At 41.5% G+C, this 20,148-nt stretch overlaps 1 protein-coding gene across 2 annotated transcripts in view; it reads right to left on the reverse strand.

Moving 5' to 3' along the window:
• Positions 1-20,148, reverse strand: part of ngef (neuronal guanine nucleotide exchange factor) — a 53,047-nt gene that overhangs the window by 7,406 nt on the left and 25,493 nt on the right. For both annotated transcript variants that reach the window (XM_038693063.1, XM_038693064.1), the window contains 4 exons: positions 10,023-10,152; positions 9,770-9,844; positions 8,589-8,678; positions 567-730 (listed from right to left, as the gene is read on the reverse strand). In XM_038693063.1, coding sequence (XP_038548991.1) covers positions 567-730; positions 8,589-8,678; positions 9,770-9,844; positions 10,023-10,152 — 459 coding nt within the window. The remainder of the gene's footprint in view (positions 1-566; positions 731-8,588; positions 8,679-9,769; positions 9,845-10,022; positions 10,153-20,148) is intronic.

Genomic DNA, 20,148 nt, shown 5'->3' on the forward strand with positions numbered 1-20,148 from the left:
ATTTGAATATGCGACATGTGGGAGTTATGGGCCAAAACACAGATACTTTGATTATAATGCCACCTGCTGGCAGACATTTATAAATTTTGGTGTCTGCTGTGCACCATTCTATACATATAAAAAAATGATTTTAGCGTATATCAAGAGCGCCACCTAGTGGCCGGTTGGCGCCAGTGTTTTTGCACAGCCTCAGGGTGTCACGAGAAGCTACTGGCCCGAGTTGTGGGTAAATCAGACATACCAATGTGGAGATATGAGATCACTTCATTTTTAATGCCACCTAGTTTTTTTTTTACCACATTTTGCATAGAGTCCCTGTGGGGCATTGGAATATATCGTGCAGCAATCAAGTCCAAGAACGCTGGTACTGTGATTGGCTCAGACTTGAACCTCTAATTATAACCTTCATGAAGTTAGGATGAATTGCAAGACTGTTGTATTAGACAGCGTTAAATTTAGCTAGTTGTCTCTAAAAAACTTGCAACTGAGTGTAAAGAGACTGACAAAACAAGTAATTTGTTAAAAAACAAGGATTTCACAGTGAGAATACCTTACCAAATGCTTACCTAGAGCTGCGCTTGGTGACCAGCAGCAGATTGTTAAAAAGGAACAAGTAGACTGGTTGGTAGAGCTTACGACTCCGCATCGTCCTAGTGCTCTTAGGTCCAGCCATTAGCTGCACCTCCCCCTTCTTTAACAACCAGCGTGAGTGCGAAATGATGGGCACAGACTACAGAAGATAACAGATGTAAAAAGCGGTATAAAGCAATGTTTCAACAACAAATTCATAAAACTGTAATTTTTTAATAGTCTGTATGTCATTTGGTCACTTTGGATATTACAGAAAATCTTGTTACCCTAACTGATAGATGTACCATACATTTATATTTGCAACTGTGTTTTGTTTGACCTCTATGACCATCAGCAAGTGTAGAGAACAATCCGTGTATGGTCCATTCTTTGATTATTCCATTTAAAAACCAAATCAGAAAAACCACAAAAACAAGTTGTCTTTTGTCTTTTTTCCATTTTAAAACTAATCATTGAAAAATGGAAAAATGGTAATAAAAAAACCAGACATCTGTTTTTGTTTTGTTTTTTAACCCAAAACAGAAAAACAAAGCAGCTGCGTTTTGTTCTATCTGTGACCAGTGTTGTATCACTACTGGTTTTCAAACTAACTGGCTGCTGTGCAAGTGTGCGTGCTGTTGTTTGCAACAGCTGTGGTCTGCCTCCACCCCCAGATTGGTCACTGTAACTGACTCTGAGAAAAGTCTATTAAGAAGGTAACCACTTCAAATCTTTATTTTATTAGTTTCCTCTTTTAATATTATGAGTCCTTTATTAAAGCTCTTAAAAAAGGATAATTAAGACATAAGCTCCTCTGAAAACATGATTTGTGATATTTTTGGGGGGCCCCTAAAATATTAACAATATGCTATTTTTGCCATTCACTATTTTTCTGTATCATCATGGATCATGTGTAAATAAGGAGCGTCAGGGTTCACTGTCCATCCGCAGTGCACCGGGCCTCCTCTCCCTCGCCCTGTACACTCCAGTGCACAGCAGGCTAGCATCAGAGGTTTCCAATTTTTTAAGTTCAGAGAAAAATTATTTTCCGCCATCTTGAACCTGAATCTGCGAGCACTCACGTGGTCAGATCCACCCCTCTCTTAGTCTCTCCCTCTCCTTTGTCTCTCTCTCTCACACACACACTTGCTGGATTGTTGTATGTGTTTGTATGATTTGTTTATTGGCTTTATTTCATTTTACTTAGAATAGTTAATAGTGATTTACTTGCTAGTTGTTGGTCATTGATGTATGCTGGAGTTCAATAAATCCTATTATAATTTTAAGAAGTCGTTGTCTGTGATTATTTGTGTATAATGTTGTAGTTAGAGTTGTTTGCAACAGCCAGTGTACGGACTTACCCTTCTCTGTTTGCCATCTATAGGTGGACCCCTTTTTAGACTGATCATACTTGGCTCATATTTGGTTATTAGTCCCTGATACCAGAGTGGTATTTCTTAATAATAATTAATCATTTTGAATATTAATAATTGTGACATTTTAACCGTTTGTCTTTTTGGTATAATTAACAAAGGCAGAAACCAGAAACAGGCCATTTTTTCATTTTTTGAATTGTGTGACAAAACTAAAAAACAATATTCAGCTTGATTTTTCGTTTTTTTTTTTTTTTTAATCAAAAATGTCTCATTTTCCTTTCTTACAGACAAAACCAATTTATTACTCAATATTTCCTTTCATTGGTGGGTGGGACTTCATCAACCCCTTGCTTCTGATTGGATAGTGTGTTCTATCAGTTATGTTTGTGCTTCAGGCTACTCTTTAAAATTAAGGTTCTACCAAAGAATCTCTATTACTGCTGTGGTTCTCCCTCTTTGCCATAAGACGATGCAATGTCTACACAAAATTTTACACTTAGTTGACAGTTTATTAGCAAAAACTAATTACATAATGCAATAAATCCTCCTTCATGATAAGAGATTAACAGTTTATGAGAGGTGGCGATTCAACTGTATGAACAGTTTGGAGCATGTAGTTTGTGGTGCTGTTAAACCGTAGCGTATTAAACAAGGTGTGTCTGTCATTTAGTCTCGCCTCACAGATTAAGGCAAGCATGCCAAAAGGATTTTTTTTTAAAATGACCTGCAGGTGTTGCACTGCACTCCCTCAGCTGTGATCACCTGGAGCCACTTGAGAAAACTGCTCCACTGAGTTAATTCTGCAGTGCTTAAAGATTCATCACACCTGACATGGTCTAGTTAGGCTTAGTTTTATGTCTACTCAATTTCTATTGCCAATAGCAAGGCTAGGCTGAAGAGAGTGAAAACTTTTAGGGAGGCGAGATCATCAAAACCAATGATGCAGCACCGACATTTTCCACACACAGGATGAAAACAAATTGGTATAGCAGGCTGATAAGCTACAGTTGTCAAAAAGACCAAAAAGATAATTATCCCTATCTTGCGCAAAGCGCAGCGCAAGTGTCTAGTTTCCAACTGGCGCAGTTGACATTTGTGCGCCAAGCGACCAAGTTATAACAAATGCACTTGCGCCCATGGGAGTGTTGGTCCCCCCCCACAAAAAACAGGTCTAAAATCAATGGCACAGTATTTCATTATTTTTGTTATTTTAGGGCCGCATTACTGTGACACTGTGCGCATTTATGTACGAGGCACAGCAGCGTAACTTCATTGATTATTAAAATCTCCTGACATGCTCTGACAGGATTGGTCAGGATCTAATGTTAATTGATGTTCTGTGTTCTTTTACACATCCAAAAGGTCACAGTCCAGTCCAGGTTCATACATTGAAACTGTTTGGAGTAAATATTGGAGCCGTCCTCCATCAGAGTGTCTAAATAATTTCAGAAGCTATGTTGAATTCTGTTTCCTCTGGAGAGTTTCCTCTGTCCTGTCATATCAAGTTTATAACTTAAGCTTTTTTCTTTTTTGCTGCTCAAATACCCCACAATATTTGATGCAACTTTATTTAGCACATGATGTTTAAAATGACCGACAGCAGCCTCTCTAAGCATGAAAGTAAATCGTTAAAGAAAATATTCATACATCAATAACACAAAATAAAGAAACCAGTGTAGAGGAGAGATGTGACCCACGACCGGTTATCATAGTTTATGTTAATGCAGTGCAGTGAGAATCCAGCATCTGTCTGTTAACAGACTGGAGTTCCGACACTTCACTGATAAATTGCAACACAGGCTTCATGATCAGAGATGGTTTTTATATCACGTCCACACTTCTCTCCATCTCCACTCTCTGCTGTGAGTCTGCAGTTCAGTCAGTCAATTGGTGTTTTTCATAATGCGCCATTCACGCTATTATAATAGCAATGCGCCAAGGTACAAGCGCACCTGGCTTTAAAAGGGAAATGACACTGATTGGTGTATTGCATGTTATGCCCTACACACCCATGACTAATTCACAGACTAAGTGCGGACCTTTTTAACCATGCGCTGCCGTCAAACTAGCAAAATTGGAGTTGGATATGTATAAAGATTTGCCCACTCGCCATTTTTAATTGCCCCCTCAGTCACTTCATCCTAGCGCTAGGCCTGGTCAGACCGTCTGAGATGTAACGTTCTGTGTCTGACGCTGAGGCTACATCAAATGACTTGAACTGTGACGTACTGGCATTTGGGTTCTCCATCATGATAATACGCACACTCACAGACTGGAGATAGTTTAATGCGCTTGCTACGGCAATACGGGAAAAATGGTCACAGGAGTGTACATATGTTAGTACATATGTTTCATTAAAACTAACAAAAGCTGTTTGCTGTTTTGTATAGCAGCTGTTTTATTTGCAAATTTGACAAAACCTGGGCAATAGTAATTAATAAAATATGATATGGTTATTTAGTCTTATTGGCTTGCATCTGACATCAAGGCTATTTTTCAAAATCATATCAGGGGTGATAGAAGCTTCAGACATAATTGTGCTAAATGATCATCTATGGCTACAAAGATGCAAAACCCCTTCTCTTACTCAGGATTTGTTCAAATGTTGGCAGTCTTAAGTGTGTGTAGAGATGTTACTGTCAGCGCTATATTTAATATATTTAATGTGGTTTCCACTGTAATGGACCAAGCGGTTTCCCTTTTCTACCAGCAAATGGCACAATTTAAATGAATGCCTGGTTTGTGTCTTTGGTAACTGTTTTAAATCCAGATTATTGATATAAATGCATTTATTATTGTTCATTTTATTTATTTATTATTATTTGCAGCCTAGTTATCATCTTCATCATCCACCCTCAGCCCAGAGTTAAACCTGCATGCCCTTCTGTTCTAACCTGGTTCTAACACTGCTGTCAGCTTCTAGCAGCTCTGACAACAATGTAGGCCCTCTGGGCAAAAGAATGATTTACCAGTGTGCTATATACTGTGTGACTACTGTTTTAAGAGGTGAGTATATGAGAAATTGTATGGGCATGAAACGTACTGAACGTGGGTCATGCAGCAAGACAACAACCCCAAGCACACAAGTTGTTCTACCAAAAAATTGTTAAAGAAGAATAAAGTTTTTTGGAAGGCCAAGTCAAAGTTTTGACATTAAAATGATAGAAATGTTGTGGAAGGATGAGGAAGCGAGCAGCTCATGTGAGGAAACCAACCAACATTCAAGAGTTGAAGCTGTAATGTACAGAGGAATGGGCAAAGATTCATCCAAGTCAATGAGCAGGACTGTTCAACAATTAGCGGAAACGTTTAGTTGTTTAGTTGCAGTTATTGCTGCACAGGGGGTTGATATCAGATCCTAAAAGCAAAGGTTCACACACTTTTGCCACTCACAGATATGCAATATTGGATAATGCTGAGGCAGATTGGAGAGTACATATGGAGGTTTGTGGGGTGAGGAGTTCCTTGAAGTAGGGTGGGAAGGGGGTGGCTTCACCATGGATGTACTTGTGGGTAGGAGGGACACCTCGACTCAATCCTGAGTGAGACAGGAAGCCAGTGGAGTGATTTGAGGATGTACAGAAATATAGAAAATTGTAAAAGGTGCAGAAACTTCGAGCCCCACTTCGAACGTGAAACTGTAGACAGGAGTGTGTGTCCTTATTGAGCAGTAGGTTGTTCTCTGAGCACCACTCTGCAAGATTATCAATTTCCTCCCGATATGAAGTCTTATCGATGTTTGAAATCCGTCCGATGATGGTGGTGTAATCCGCAAACTTCAAAACAGAGTTGTCTTCATGTCGGGGGATGCAGTCGTGGGTGTACAGCGTGAACAGGAGGGGGCTGTGCACACTGTGTTGAGCACTAGAGTGGAGGAGGTGAGTCCGCCAATCCAAACTGACTGGGGCCTGTTTGTGAGGAAGTCTAATATCCTGTTGCAGAGTGTTGCATTAAATGTGTGAGTGCTGAGTTTGTTGATCAGTTTCATGGGGAGATTGTGTTGAATTCTCAAGGTGTGTGAGGGCTGAGTGAAGGGCAGTGGAGATTCTGAAAGAACTGGTGAGGGTCCAGGCTGGCTGCAATGTTTTTTTTATGTGCTGAAGAACCAGTTTCTCAAAGCACTTCATCAGAATGGGGGTGAGAGCCACAGGGCGGTAGTCGTTCAGACTAGACACTGCAGACTTTTTAGGTCCAGGAACGATGGTTGCTGTCTTGAAGCAGGTGGGAACCCTCTCCTGAGATACTGAGATGTTGAAAATGTCAACTAGCTGATTGGCAGGTTTGTAGTTCACGGCCAGGAATGTTATCAGGCCCAGCTGATTTACTCATATTCACTCTCAGCAGGACTCTCCTCACATCTGCTGTGATACTGACAGGGGCCGGTCCTCTGGAGGTGGAGTAGACTTTACAGCTGACTCTTTGTTGAGGAGATCAAATGGTGCGTTCCATTTACCTCGGAAGTCGGAGGTCAGAGCTGGGAATGACGTCACACCCGAGTTGACGACGTTCCAGTTAACAAGTTGGAAAACCTCGCTCAGCCAGGTTAGCCATTGATACGCCGGTTGATTAAAAAAACGCATTGGGCGGAATTTACTCACACTAAACACTGTAGCCACACGACCACATACAGCACTTTGTGTACGAACATTTCTATGAGACACAAGTACAGAGAAGTGCTAATAAACAGTATAAACTAGAGCTTTCACTAACTGTTGATACCCCGACAGCCATCTTAAGTCGGGATTCCAACTTTGAAATTTTGACCTTTGAACTCGGAAAATCCGACTTCCCATGTCAAATGGAATGCACCAAAAGCAAGCATAAAAGGTGTTAAGTTCATCAGGTAATGTGGCCTCACACATGATGGGGGAGCTCCTGCTTATGTAGCCTGTGATGTTTTGATGGCCTGCCACATATATTTGGTGGTGTTGGTGTTGAGGTGTTTAAAATGTTCTGGCTGATATTGTACAACAGTATGTTTAAATCTTTTCATTTCAAGCAAAAAGCTATTAAAGTTAAAAAGCAAAAAAAAGACTACCTTGGCGTGTGGCCTTCTTAATTTCTAATAGTGTCCCTCAACGTATTGACCACACCTGTTATTGAAAGAAAGTCTGAGCACCCAGTGTTCACCTGATCAACAATCAGGGCCGCAGTGCTGTAAGTGCGGGCATACTGTACCTGCTGAGGCCCAGCAGGTCTTCTGGCAGGCAGCTTTTCTGCAGTTAATTTTTGTAATGCCTATGTGTTTTTTGAATAATATATACATAAATACCAATTTTTTTTGACTCACATGGGGAGGAGTGCTCTCATAAAACACCTACAACATCGTAATCCTGACCGTTTTTTCTCTTCATGGAGGGAGGAGCTGCTCTCATAAAACATAGGAGGGAGGAAATGCTTGGTCAGGTCAAAGTTCAACTAAAAAGACGAAGTAGTCTTTTTTTGAATTTTAACTTTGTTTTTTGTTTGTATTTGTTAGCATACAATATCAGCCAGAACATTTAAAATATGGCCTCAGAGGCCTGACTGACGTCCTGAGAAGACATTCTCAGCGTTGACAATCTGTCTTTTAAATAATTTAATTTAATGTTTTTAGATTTTCTTTTGAGGACCTCATAAAATGTTACCTCATGGCTTCACAGTCAATGTTCTGCAGCCATAGATTGTACGTAGGTGCTATATATGTTGAATAAATGTTTAAGACTTAAATGGATTCTCTTCACTTGCATGACACAATGGGAGTGTTGTATGTTATACACACTGGAATGTGTATGGAGAAGAAAGATTCACTCCTACATTAGGACATTTCTGATGTGAGTTTGTTGTCAGTGCTGCTAGAAGCAGATTTTCATCACCCTGGCACAACGTTAGTGCTGCATAATGTTACAGATCTGACGATTGTACAAGCTTGGCTTTTATTTTAATATATTTACTATTACTTCCGGGTCACCTGGCCCACCCGTCTTGCTTTTCTTAATGTCTTTCTTGGATTCAGAAACCAAAAACTTTGTTTGTTTGGTTTGAAACGAAAAAAAGGTGGTTTTCCCATTTGTTCGTTTTGTGGTTCAAACGAAAAAACAAACTATCAAAATATAAACAGACCCAGGATACTCCAAGTAAGTATAAGGGGCAACTCAGCAATCCTCAATGAATTTCAGAGGTACTGGGTTTGTTCTTTTGGCTTTGTATATAAGACACTATATAGCTTTAAAATGAATCAGATTTTGTTGATTTTATTTATTCTATTTACAGTTGACTAGTGACCATCTGAATGCAAATACTGGGGAATTACGCTTTAAATAAGATTGTGGGATACATGTGCCTGCAAAGGATAAACCATGTGTCCAAAACAGGGCAAAGGAAAAGCACATTCATTACCTACATTTCTCAAACCTTTGGAATGGGACAAACTTATTAATTTATGATATGATGATAAAACATTGCACTGCTGGATGTTTAGAAGTTTAGAAGTTTGTGCTGACCCTCTCCTCCCGTTTTGTTCCAGCGACATCAGTAAGGCTTCATATTAAGAAATAAATGCAGGCCACATCAAAATTAGGAAGGGTACAGAGCCCCATCACGATAACTGAACAGTATGACTTCATTTCAGTTGAAATTGCAAGACAATAAGACTTAGTTTACCTTGGATTTAAATTCCAATGTTTTCTCAATGCTGATTAGCTCCTCAGTGCGACTCATTTTTCGCACCCCCTCGTTACACTCTTTCACAATCTAAGGAAGACAAAGACAAAGGCAATGTTCAGACTGCAGGCCAGAAGTGACACAAATCTTTTTTTTTGCTCATATGTGACTCAGATCTGATCTTTCTGTAACAGTGTGAATAGGCCAAGTCACATGGAATCTGATCTTTTCCAGTTTGGATCAAATGTGTGTCTAGACTCAGGTCGGAATTGATGGAACTTTGACGTCACTCTAGAGGGAGCAACGGTGAATGAAAAAGCTCCACAAAAGCCATAATTCTTCTCTACCTTGCTATTATCTGCCCACAAATTCCCTTTCTTGCACCTGAAATCCACCGGACCGCAAGCTCTCTATTGAGTTCAACACATGCTACTTGTCCAAGCAGACGCAGTACAGCGAGAGAGAGAGAGGGAGGGAGTTATGGGGCAGTTGCGTTGAGAGAAACCGGAATGAAAAGGACAGAGAGTTGTGAACACTTTTCATAATTCGGGAGAAATTTGACCCATGAGAGAACAATGAGGTTAGCAAGTAGGAGCTAACCGGAGCTAACCTCTATGGCTCTGTTTACTTCTACACGATAGCGTGCTATGTGTGACGTAAAAATCTGAATTGACCATTAATGCCTGCAGTCTGAACGTAGACAAATATACACCATCAGTCCATATCCTTAGAAAATCATACAATATTGTTTTCTCTTCTTTGTATTTTGTACTTAGTTGTCATCGTTATGGATTTATAAAAATACATGTAGTTTTTAAATACTAAAACTGGCAAAAAAAGTGAAAAACAATTTGAAAATCATATATTGAAATCATGAAGATGATGAACAGGGAGGTTGTCAGACACCAAAACAGTGCACAGCTGTTTGTAATTTTTATATAATATTTACAACATTAAAAAGTTATCATGGTAACAATAATTGTATCCTTCAACTCATCAATGTAAATTGTGCTGTTCATGATGCAGTAATATATGAGGAATCTGTGCTTGCACATATTTGATCTAGCCAATGCAGTGCGTAAATAAACGTGCCAACATAAAGATGGTCATTTCATTATGTTAGCACTATCCTTACAACTGCCTCACTGCATTTATGAACCCTACCTGATATTGATGCTCACCTGTTCCAGTTGCTGATGGGCTTTAATAGCATTAGCTTCCCTCTCTGAGTTTTCCTCTGCTTTTTTCAGGATATTCTGAGTAGAGAAAGTAAAATAAAAACAACAACAAAAAAAATCTACAGTGGCACCAAACTCCCATTTATTACTGTAAATGTAAATGTTTAAAATATGTCCAAACCCACTGCTAAATCTTACCATTTTATTGTACAGTATGTTTTTTATCCATTTAATTAACTCAAGTTGACACACTCACTTGTACGAGCAGCTTGAGCCTTGTGATTCTCTGGAAAGGAAGGATTAGGAATGAAGTAAAGGACAGCCCCCTAACACGTGGATGGTTCTCCAGCGTTGCCATGGCCTCCCGAAATGCCTGGTTTCCCTCCCTGAACAGATGTTAAGACAACACAATGCTTAGTTGATTGTCCATTACACACACACACACACACATACACAAATTCTTTCTCTTCGATGCAGTGATATGAGACAGAAGAAGACACTGTTACACTTGCCTTTGTCATCAAGATCACAATAGCTGTGTTGAGGGTTGATTGATTTCATTTTATTGAAGTTTCCCTGGCTGCACCACAACAACCCAGATCAAGCTATTACATTAAATGTGCAGAGAAGGCAGACTGTGTTTAAGTCAACGATGCTTGGTGCTCAGACGCAGTCATGGGGATTTGGACAATGTTTACCAGCTGTGGAATTTTGTATTGTTAAGATGTCAACCACATAATCTTCCCAGGGAATTCGCCAGTGTTTTTGTTGTTGCTGGTTACCTTCCTCCAGAAGTCAAATTCCCGTGCAAGGTTCTTCTCAGCTTTTACATTGGAGAAATAAAAAAGCATCCTGACTGAAAACATCACTAACTGGCATGGGATGTCAGAAGATCATTGGTACCCATCTCCTGAGCATCAGTGATATCGGTGAGGTGAGGTGCCTGCAGAGCCCAAAGGATACTAAAGGACAGCACCCAGCCAGCCACACCCTGTTCACCCTGATGCCTTCTGGGAAGAGATATAGAAGTTTCTGCTGCCACACCACCAGACTGCAGAGCAGCTTCTTCCCCCCAAGCTATCAGACTCTTAAACTCTAATTCATCCTCAGCACTGCTCCAGTGAATATTTTTCACACATCCATATGCCAATATTCACTCAGAGTCACAGCGCCACCTGCAGGCAACAGGAAATGACACATTTTACGCTATAATCTACTACTCCGAGCAGGTTGGACAAATCACTTTCAAAAGTGTCCCAGAAAACCCTTAACACATTGATGAAGCCGTGTTGTAAAACTTGTGAGTTTGCAGTTAATGTCGTGGTGGAGGCTTAGCGGCGAAGTTCCATGCTTCGCTGTGACACAGGAAGCTGTTGTAACTTCACTGTACATGCTCAGATCTGTGCGAAAGTTTAGTTCCCGCCCTGAACACATGTACATGCCGACATTCACCCATAGTTATAGTCCCACCTGCTGGCAACAGGATCTAATTAGTCTGTAATGTTGGAGATTTGAGTGATGTGAGCTGATCTCAGGGGGAGATTAGCTTTGGTGTGAGAGGTTGGACATGAGGATACATTGTGATTATAATTGGATGCTTATAACTTCAGCCATGTACAGTGATTACAGAGCAATTTATGTTGTGATATAGGCTTATTATAGTATATTATTAGATGCTTGGTGTTTGATGGGTGTTTGGTGTGGATAAAATTGGTTGGTTTGAGCTTCTAGCTGAGCCTCCTAGCTTCACAGTAGCATGAATAGGGTGACAAAACAATCTGATCGTCCACTGATTTGCCATTTGCGTTTTGCACAATACCGGGGGCGTTGGTGTTCAAATCAGACTGGAACTTTTCATAAACATTAATTAAAAATGTTTGCAGATGGGTAAAAACTACTTTCTCCAGGACTTTAGATAAGAAAGATAGTTTAGAGAAGGGCCTGAAGTTAGAAAGAACAGAGGGGTTGAGATTTTCCGTTTTTAACAGGGGCTGCATAACAGCCTGTTTAAAGGCAGACAGAACATAACCAGAGACAAGACAGGTATTTATCAATGACAAAATACATGGTCTAATAGCGTCAAAGACTTCCCTAATCAGACAAGAGGTAATGCTGTCTGAGAGACAATTCGTGGGCCACAGATGATGAACCTCTTCAGATAGGGAGGAGACTGATATTGGCTGAAACTGATCCAGGACGTCAAGGCACATAGGAGGAACAGATGGTTCATGGTCAGAGGATGTGGTTACAGAAGATTGAAGGGCAAAAATCTTTTCAAAAAATAATTTTAGAAAAGTCACAGAGGTCCAATGTAGGTATAACAGGATCAGAATCACGGGGATTTGTAAGGGTGAGACCAGGTTAGATCTAAAATTAGATTATGCAGATTTTACAGCTCTCTCTAGTCAGACAGATATTGCTGTAGGATGTCATATGACTCCACTTTCTCCATCCGCAGGTCTCCCAGCAGCTTCCGCTCCCCTATTTCCAACCTCCGGTGGATGCCAGCCTTGAAATTGGTGACTCCAGCCTTGAGGGAGCCAGGAGTGTGTCGTCTCTGTTCCACTATATGGCAAGGCAAGCTAACATTGAGCTAAAAGGATGCTAACATCAGGCTAACATGCGGTCTGCCCGTGGATCAGCCGGCTGTCGTTAGCCACACTGTGTGTGCCACTGCTGTTATGTTGTAACCTGCAGCTCGAGCACACAGTCCACTCCGTCTGTTCGGTCAGAGGGCCCTTTTCACACACCCCTCTTCACTGTCTGTGAACACTCCCCTTCCGGCAGAGACTGGCTGCGGGCTCGTTTGTGATCACGGCATCACCAACGCGTCCCCCTGTTTGAATGAGCCAACGGAAGCATTAATCACGCTTTGTGCGCACATAACATTACAGACACGCACCATATCAGATGATTTTCGTCCCGTAAAATCTGCTGGGTGCTATTTTGTCTTTATGCCACACTTTACGCAGTTCAGAACGCTGCCCTCCAGGCGGAACCGCAGGAACTCCTGGAGAAACAGGCTATCTCCAGGGTTCCTCTGGGGCAGGAGAATGAAGGGTTCTACTCCCATTATTTCCTGGTCAGAAAGAAGACGGGGACAATGGGGCCCATCCTAGATCTGTCATTGTTCAACAGGGCGATTATGGAAAGACCTTTTTGCATGTTGACGGTGAAGCAGGTGTTCAAGTGGTATGCCAGGGGGGACTGGCTCACCTCCATCGACCTGAAGGAAATGTACTTTCACGTACCCGTCATCCCAGAACACAGAAATTTCCTGCGGTTCTCCTTCTGGGGCTCTCAGTACCAGGACAACTGGCTGCCTTTTGGTTACTCGCTGTCCCCACGCACTATTTCCAAGTGTTGGGACGGCACTGGAGCCGTTGCGGTGGGAGGGCATCAGGGTCCTGTTTTATCTGGACTACCTGCTGCTATTGGTGCACACCTGTCACACCTGGGTTTTACAGTGAATTGGAAGAAAAACGCTCCTCTCCCCTCCCCTCCCAGAGGCTCACCTATTTGGGAGTGGTGAGCTGCTCTGCCATGTCATTCCACAGGTGGTAGTAAGGGCTCTGTCGATCATTAGGCTTCTGGGTCTCATGTTAGCAGGTCACGTGGTGGTTCCCCTGGGCCTCCTGCACATGAGGGGGCTACTAGCGGCCCCTACTGGGGTCCTGCTGGGCAGGGTCACATCCCATATCTCAGTCTTCACAGAAGCCTCCCTGTTGGGATGGGTAGAGACGTGCCTCTCTCAAGTGGTGGGCTATGGCAACCGGCAGCGCTTGTAGAAGCAGCAGCTGGTAGCTCCTACAAACTTTGCTACACTTTTGTTTTTTATCTGTTTTTCCCGGCTTTATTGCGTTACCTCTGACATAAATACTGTCATTGGAAGATGAAGACGAGGTTTTTGAATTAGAGCAGCCCCCCCTTCCAAAATATTGCTTCCAGCGCCCCCCATCGTCCTCGGAACGCCTCCTGGGGGGCACTGGAAGCAATATTTTGGAAGGGGGGGCACTGAGCTGCTTTTGGGGGGCGTTTGTTGGATAGAAATTCTAATGCGAGTTTACACTAAAGATTCACAACAATACGAGTTTGAACTTTAAACTACTTGCAAAAAACTGGTCTGCAACATTAAAACCTGCCAGTTTAGTCCACTGTGACTGGACGAGACTGTATTTTCTCTCCGTCAGCTACTTGTGGTGCAGCTCCGTGCTGCCTTCACGGGAACGGGAAACAATTTTACCCACATGGCGTTTACTGTGTAAACTCTGGAAAACTGACGTTCTCTTTCTTGGTGGAAAAGTGTTTATTTCTCTGAGGAATACACCATGAACACATTTACAAGACGGATATTCTGCTGTCGGACTCACCCTGAAAGCAACTTGGCTGCGACACCAGCGAGTGCTGAAGTTAACGTGTGTGGAATTATTCGTGAGCTTTCTGTCGGAACACAGGTGTTGGTTAGTTTTTTTCCCCCCGGCATGAGCGTCTCCTCGTCTCATTCAGTTCTGTCTGTTAGACGGCGAGGGGAAACTTCCAGCGAATCAGTAAGATAATGCAGTGCAGGGCATGTAGTAAAATATTCTGAATTCTCTTTAAATAGGCTAAAGACGTTAGTCTCCTAATATTACGACTATTTTTCTTTGCATGTCAGAGAACACAGATACGTGGGAGAGATTCTGAATGTGCACAAAGTTTTGAACATGAGCAGATAAGTTACAGTGTTTCCCGTACATTCATTTATTTGTGGCAGCCCGCCACAATATCAACGCTGACTGCCACATATTGATTTTCGATTTTAGGCCTATTTAAAACCTTATTTGAGCTGCAGGCAGCGCGTATTCACGCAGCACATCCTCTCGCTCGTCTCTCTCATCCGTCCCACGATCTCTCTCTCTCCCTCGTTAACACAGCTGCACACATCTGTCCAAGAAAACGCTGTCAATGTCGGAGACTCAGCTATTAAAAGTTATTAGCAAGCATGTAAGGAGCCTTGCTAATAAGGAGAGCCAAGTTAATGTTAGAATACAGCTCCACAGTTACACTGTCATTCTGTGGGAAACACTGAGTTATGATAAGTTATTAACAGATGAGCTAATAAAGTCCAGTCAATAACTGAATTAAAACGGATTAATTTATTACTGAGATGAAAGAGATGGTAAGACTTAATCATGTGTATTGACTCAGCAGGGATGATATTAAATAAGTTGATCTACAGGAGAAAAATATTTAAAAGCAATGAGAATGCCTGAGAGCCTCACTACATTATATTCTATTAGATTTATATATTTTGAATTGTCACCTGCCACCTGAATTTTTAGACATTTCCACCATAAATTGGTGCAGAAAAGGCAGAAATTGGAGGAGAATTTTCACCAGAATTCAGGAAATTAATTCAATTCAATTCAATTCAATTTTATTTATATAGCGCCAAATCACAACAACAGTTATCTCACAGCGCTTTTCATAAAAGAGCAGGTCTAGACCGTACTCTATGATGCTAAAATTAAGTGTTTAATGCTCAAAATCTTCTGGGGGAGGACCCCATACTCGCCGCTTATTAAGGGCGCTGGCCCAAAAAAGGTTGAGAACCACTGGTTTAGACCTATGCTGCTGCCATCTTGTCCTGTCATGAAGGTTTCAGTGACAGGTTTTCAGTTCGCTCACCCCTTGGGGAAGCGTTTCCTGAACAGGGCGCAGCTGTCCTGTGCCCTAATCCTAATCCTAATTTTATGATGCTCCTATGCTAAACCTGCTCGTGCAGGCCCTGCTTTGTGCGCAGCTGGAACAGTCGCAGTGCGTAACCTTCATCTGCACCTGCAAAGGCCCCCCCTATCCCATCTCAGGCCTCTTACGCATGGGGTTTGCCTCTTCCATATCGTCGGTGATTGGGCGTAGGCAGGTGGGCCTGTGCTTGGTGGTTCTGTATGGGCCCAGTGAGGCGTTGACTCATCCTGTTTCACCTCTAACCCAATAGCGATAGTCTAAGAGGGCTGCGCCTATACAAAATAGAACGTTACATGTTAAGATTCTATGAGTATAGGCGCAGCCCTCTAAAGCTGCGTTTCGACCTAAGGAACTAAACCCCGGAACTAGGAACCTTTGGAGGAACTCACTGTTTTTCCACCAGAGGGACCAGGGTCTAAATGTAGCTCTGGGGTCTTCATTTTACACCCCAAAAAGTCCCTGCTCGAGGGGTAGTACTTCCCAAAAGTACCAGTACTTTGGGGGGGTGGGGCTTGCATTGCAGTGAATTTCTGCATGGGCGAGTAGAGGCTACTGGCTTTAACTGGAGAATGTAGGGTGATTTTCTACGACTGCTCATCTCTTTTCCACCTTTGTTTGCAAACCAATAAATCACAATCAACAGTCAAATAGCCGCACAAGTCTCACAGATGTATGCCTGAGATCATATGTTGGCATTAAATATATTGGAAATAGCAGCCAGCTTGCAGCGGTGTGTTTACGCTAAATACTGGGTCGTAAGTTGTTTTAAGTTTTCATCAGTCAGGAGGTTTTTACACAGAGCCGAAGTCGGTCTCCTCCTCTCCAAAACAAGCGGGACAGCTGATTACAGCAGGTAATAAAGCTCGTTAAACCTCCCGTTCTTCTAGCGCAGCCGCAGACATGAGTCCTGCAGCTGATCTACAGCTTTTGTCGGCTGTTGTTTTAATAAACTGTCGCGATTTTATTTTTGTGTTGCTTTCTCTGTGGTGGAGTTATTTTAAGAACTTTATGGGTTTATCCAGTTTATTTGGCTAGTCCTGAACCATCCCTTAGTTATGCTGCTATAGGCCTAGACTGCCGGGGGATTTCCCATGATGCACTGAGCTCCTCTCTCCTCTACTTTCTCTCCCTCTGTATGCAACCTCTTCCCATTATTGCATGTTACTAACACAACTTCTCCCCTTTCTGGTAGTCTTGTGCTTTCTCGTCCCTCTCCTCTCTCCTCCTGTCACTTCCTGCAGGTGTTTCTGGCTCTGGAGCTGTGGAGTCTGGATCTGTGGCTGCGGGTCACCTGCTGCCCCCGTGTTCCTGCTCGACACCCTCTGCTACAATTATTCCGGACTATTATGTCAATTATGTCCAGACTGTCCAGAACTCAGCTGCCAGGCTTTTAACCAGAACAAAGAAATATGACCACATTACTCCTATTTTAGCTTCATTACACTGGCTCCCAGTGTGTTTTAGAATTGACTTTAAAATTCTATTGATCACTTTTAAAGCTCTTCATGGCCTCTCGCCTTGTTATATTTCTGACCTTTTAGTCCCATACACACCAGCATGTACCTTGAAATCAGGTCGGCTGAGTCAGTGAAGTCCCTTCTTAAAACATACTTTTATAGGAGAGCCTTTCCCGATCTTATTTGAGTTTATTTTATCCCTTTTATTTTATTCTATTTTACTAATTTTATATTTATCTTAAAAGTGTATTTTAGTCTTTTCAGTGTTTTCATGCTTTTATCTTGTATTGTTTTTGTATTATTGTCTTTTGGGTATTATTGTCTTTACACTTGTTAAAGCACTTTGTAACTTGTTTTTGAAAAGTGCTCTACAAATAAAGATTATTGTTATTATTGTTACTAGTCCTATTATTAACATTATGATTATTATCATTAACACTACTATAAATATCTGTACCATCTTTCATTTAGTCTATAGCAACATCACCTTTACTGTCTGTACCTCTGTGTGTATACTGTGTAGGCTGCCTTCCATCCATCTCTCTCTGCCCCCTCTCCCTTCTCTCTCTGTTCCTCTCTTGCCCTCTCTCTCTCTCCCCAACTGGTCAAGGCAGATGGCCGCCCACCCCGAGCCATGGTTCTGCTCGAGGAATTCTATAACTTGGTTATTGACCACTTCACCACCATGACAGACAGGAGAATGGCCTTACTTTTCAGATAGGGTGAGTGAAATGTCACGAAGTATCTAGGCCTATTTAATACATGCACTGCTACTATGCAAATGTCTGCAATTGTCTTCTGATTGATCTTGTGAATGCTTCTTTTATTCTTAACCCACACTAAAAGCAGCGGGCTATATATGCTGAGAGAGTGAGAGAGAGAGAGCGTACATCTCGGTAAATGCAACTTTCAGCTAACATCAAATAGATGGATTTTCTTGCATCTCCAAAATGTTAGTTCATAAACTGCTGATAGGCCTTTTGATTTTCTGAATACATTTCACACAACCAGTAGGTCTGATAGGTTTTTCCTGTAGCTGGTGTAAGTCCCATTTAGGCTACATTCAGATTGCAGGGTTTTTTTTTGCTCATATGTGACTCAGATCTGATCTTTTTATGAATATTTGAACAAGCCAAGTCACACGGAATCTGATTTTTTCCAGTTTGGAATTGGGCCACTTCCATATGTGGATCTTTTTAAATGCAACCTCAGTCTGGACACTTATGGAAGATTTAATTGGACTAATATTTGTAACCCACAGAAGACAATCCACAAATGTTTACTATGATTTACAAATGTAACGTGACCCACAAATTGACAGGAAGTAATCCGCAAATGTGTAAAAAACAGTTTTGTGTGTACATATCACTCTGTATTTTTGTGGATATGATTTGACACAACACAAATGTAAAAACACACATTTGTGAATAGTGAAATATTTGTAAATCATAGTACACATTTGTGGATTGTCTTCTGTGGGTTACAAATATTAAAGTCCAATTAAATCTTCCATAGACACTAAGGTTGCAATTGATGCGACTTTGACAGCACTTTAGAGCAGCTGTTGTCACAGTTCTGCTGTAGATGGAGCCGTGGTGAACGAAAAAGCTCTACAAAAGCCTTTATTAAACATTTGGCTCTCTTCCTTCTCTACCTTGCTATCATCTGCCCACAAATTCCCTTTCTTAAACATGAAATCCACCGGACCGCGAGCTCTCTTCTGAGTTACGTACATGCTACTTGTCCGAGCGGACACAGTGGGGAGAGAGAGAAACTGTGGGTGAGGGAGTTGTGGGCAGCAGTGCAGACAGAAACTTTGGACCCCATGACAAAAAATCTAATTGGGCCCCTCTAAAGATTTGCAACTGTCTTGTTTCTTGTAGTTCAATACTAGTACTAGCACAATATTTACTGATTTGTACATGCAAGTCTGTATATAGTATGCAGTTCACTATTTGATGCAATACTAAAAGCCACCATAAAAAATGTCCATAAGGCAATCTTTTACAGTCTCAATGTATTTTTATAGTAAAATGAACTATCTATAGATGTTATTTAATGGCCATAATTAAATCTAAATGAAATCAAACTGGATTATTTTAATATTGTCTGTAAATTACACGCAGGCTGAGGTAAGCTACTCACTGTTTCCAACTGTCCAGTATCTAGTGCAGTTATTATTTTATTTCATAATGATTATTATGTGAGAAAATAATTTATGTTTGAATTTCTGTCATTAATAAACATTTCATTTTCTTTTTTGTTACGATAAAAAAAGCAAGAGAGACAGAGAAATCCCCACAGCCTCCCTGGAATGATGCTAACTGGCCTGTCATTCACACAGTGTTGCTCATCTTCTTCACTGGGACAGGGAGGCTACAGTGATGGGGAGACTGAGGTGCTGCTGAATCATCTGTTGTTAGTCTGCTAAAAGGAGCAGGGAAAATGACTTAATATGAATTTCTTGCTAAACGTTTCCCTGCACTGATTAAATGTTGATGAAATGTGGGCTAACGCTAGTCTGCAGCTAGCTAGCTTATTTCACTGTGGACATTAAGCCAACAGGTTAACACCACTCACAGACTAAAGGCTGCCCACCTTTCTTGGTGAAAAACTGGGTTACAGATTGACATCCTTTCCTTTGTCTTTCCTCTCTCTCTTTCCTCTCTTTCCTTTTTTGAAAATCAGATTTTGGTTTACTAGGCAACATTGTTATCACTGTGTTTCAGGCGCATCTACTGACTGCAACTAAACACGTTACTGATGATATTTGATATTAGTTTCTACCTATTTTTTGGGGCCCCTGTCAGTGAGGGGCCCTTGGAATTATACTAACTTTTCCCCCCTATAAAGGCGCCCCTGGTTGTGGGGCAGTTGCGTTGTACAGCACCAGAACCGTAAATAAAAGAACAGAAAGGTTTGAACACTTGTCATAATTCTGGAGAAATGTGACTCGTGAGAGGACAATAAAAAACGTGAGTCTCCCGTGAGCTAACCTCTTTTGCTCCTTGTTTACTTCTTTAGCCTGCAACAGCATGCTACGAGTGACGTTGTGTTATTCTTCTGCGCATGCGGGTCACTTCACACTGGAGTCTGAAATGGACCACATTTAAACAGTAATGTGAACTGTCAAACAAAAAAATGGGAATTGAGCATTAAGGCCTGCAGTCTGAAGGTAGCCTTAGTGTTTGCCACCTG

Source organism: Micropterus salmoides, unplaced genomic scaffold (genome assembly GCF_014851395.1).
Source record: "Micropterus salmoides isolate LMB-PRFRI ecotype aquatic unplaced genomic scaffold, ASM1485139v1 Ms_hic_scaffold_3, whole genome shotgun sequence".
NCBI lineage: Eukaryota > Metazoa > Chordata > Actinopteri > Centrarchiformes > Centrarchidae > Micropterus > Micropterus salmoides.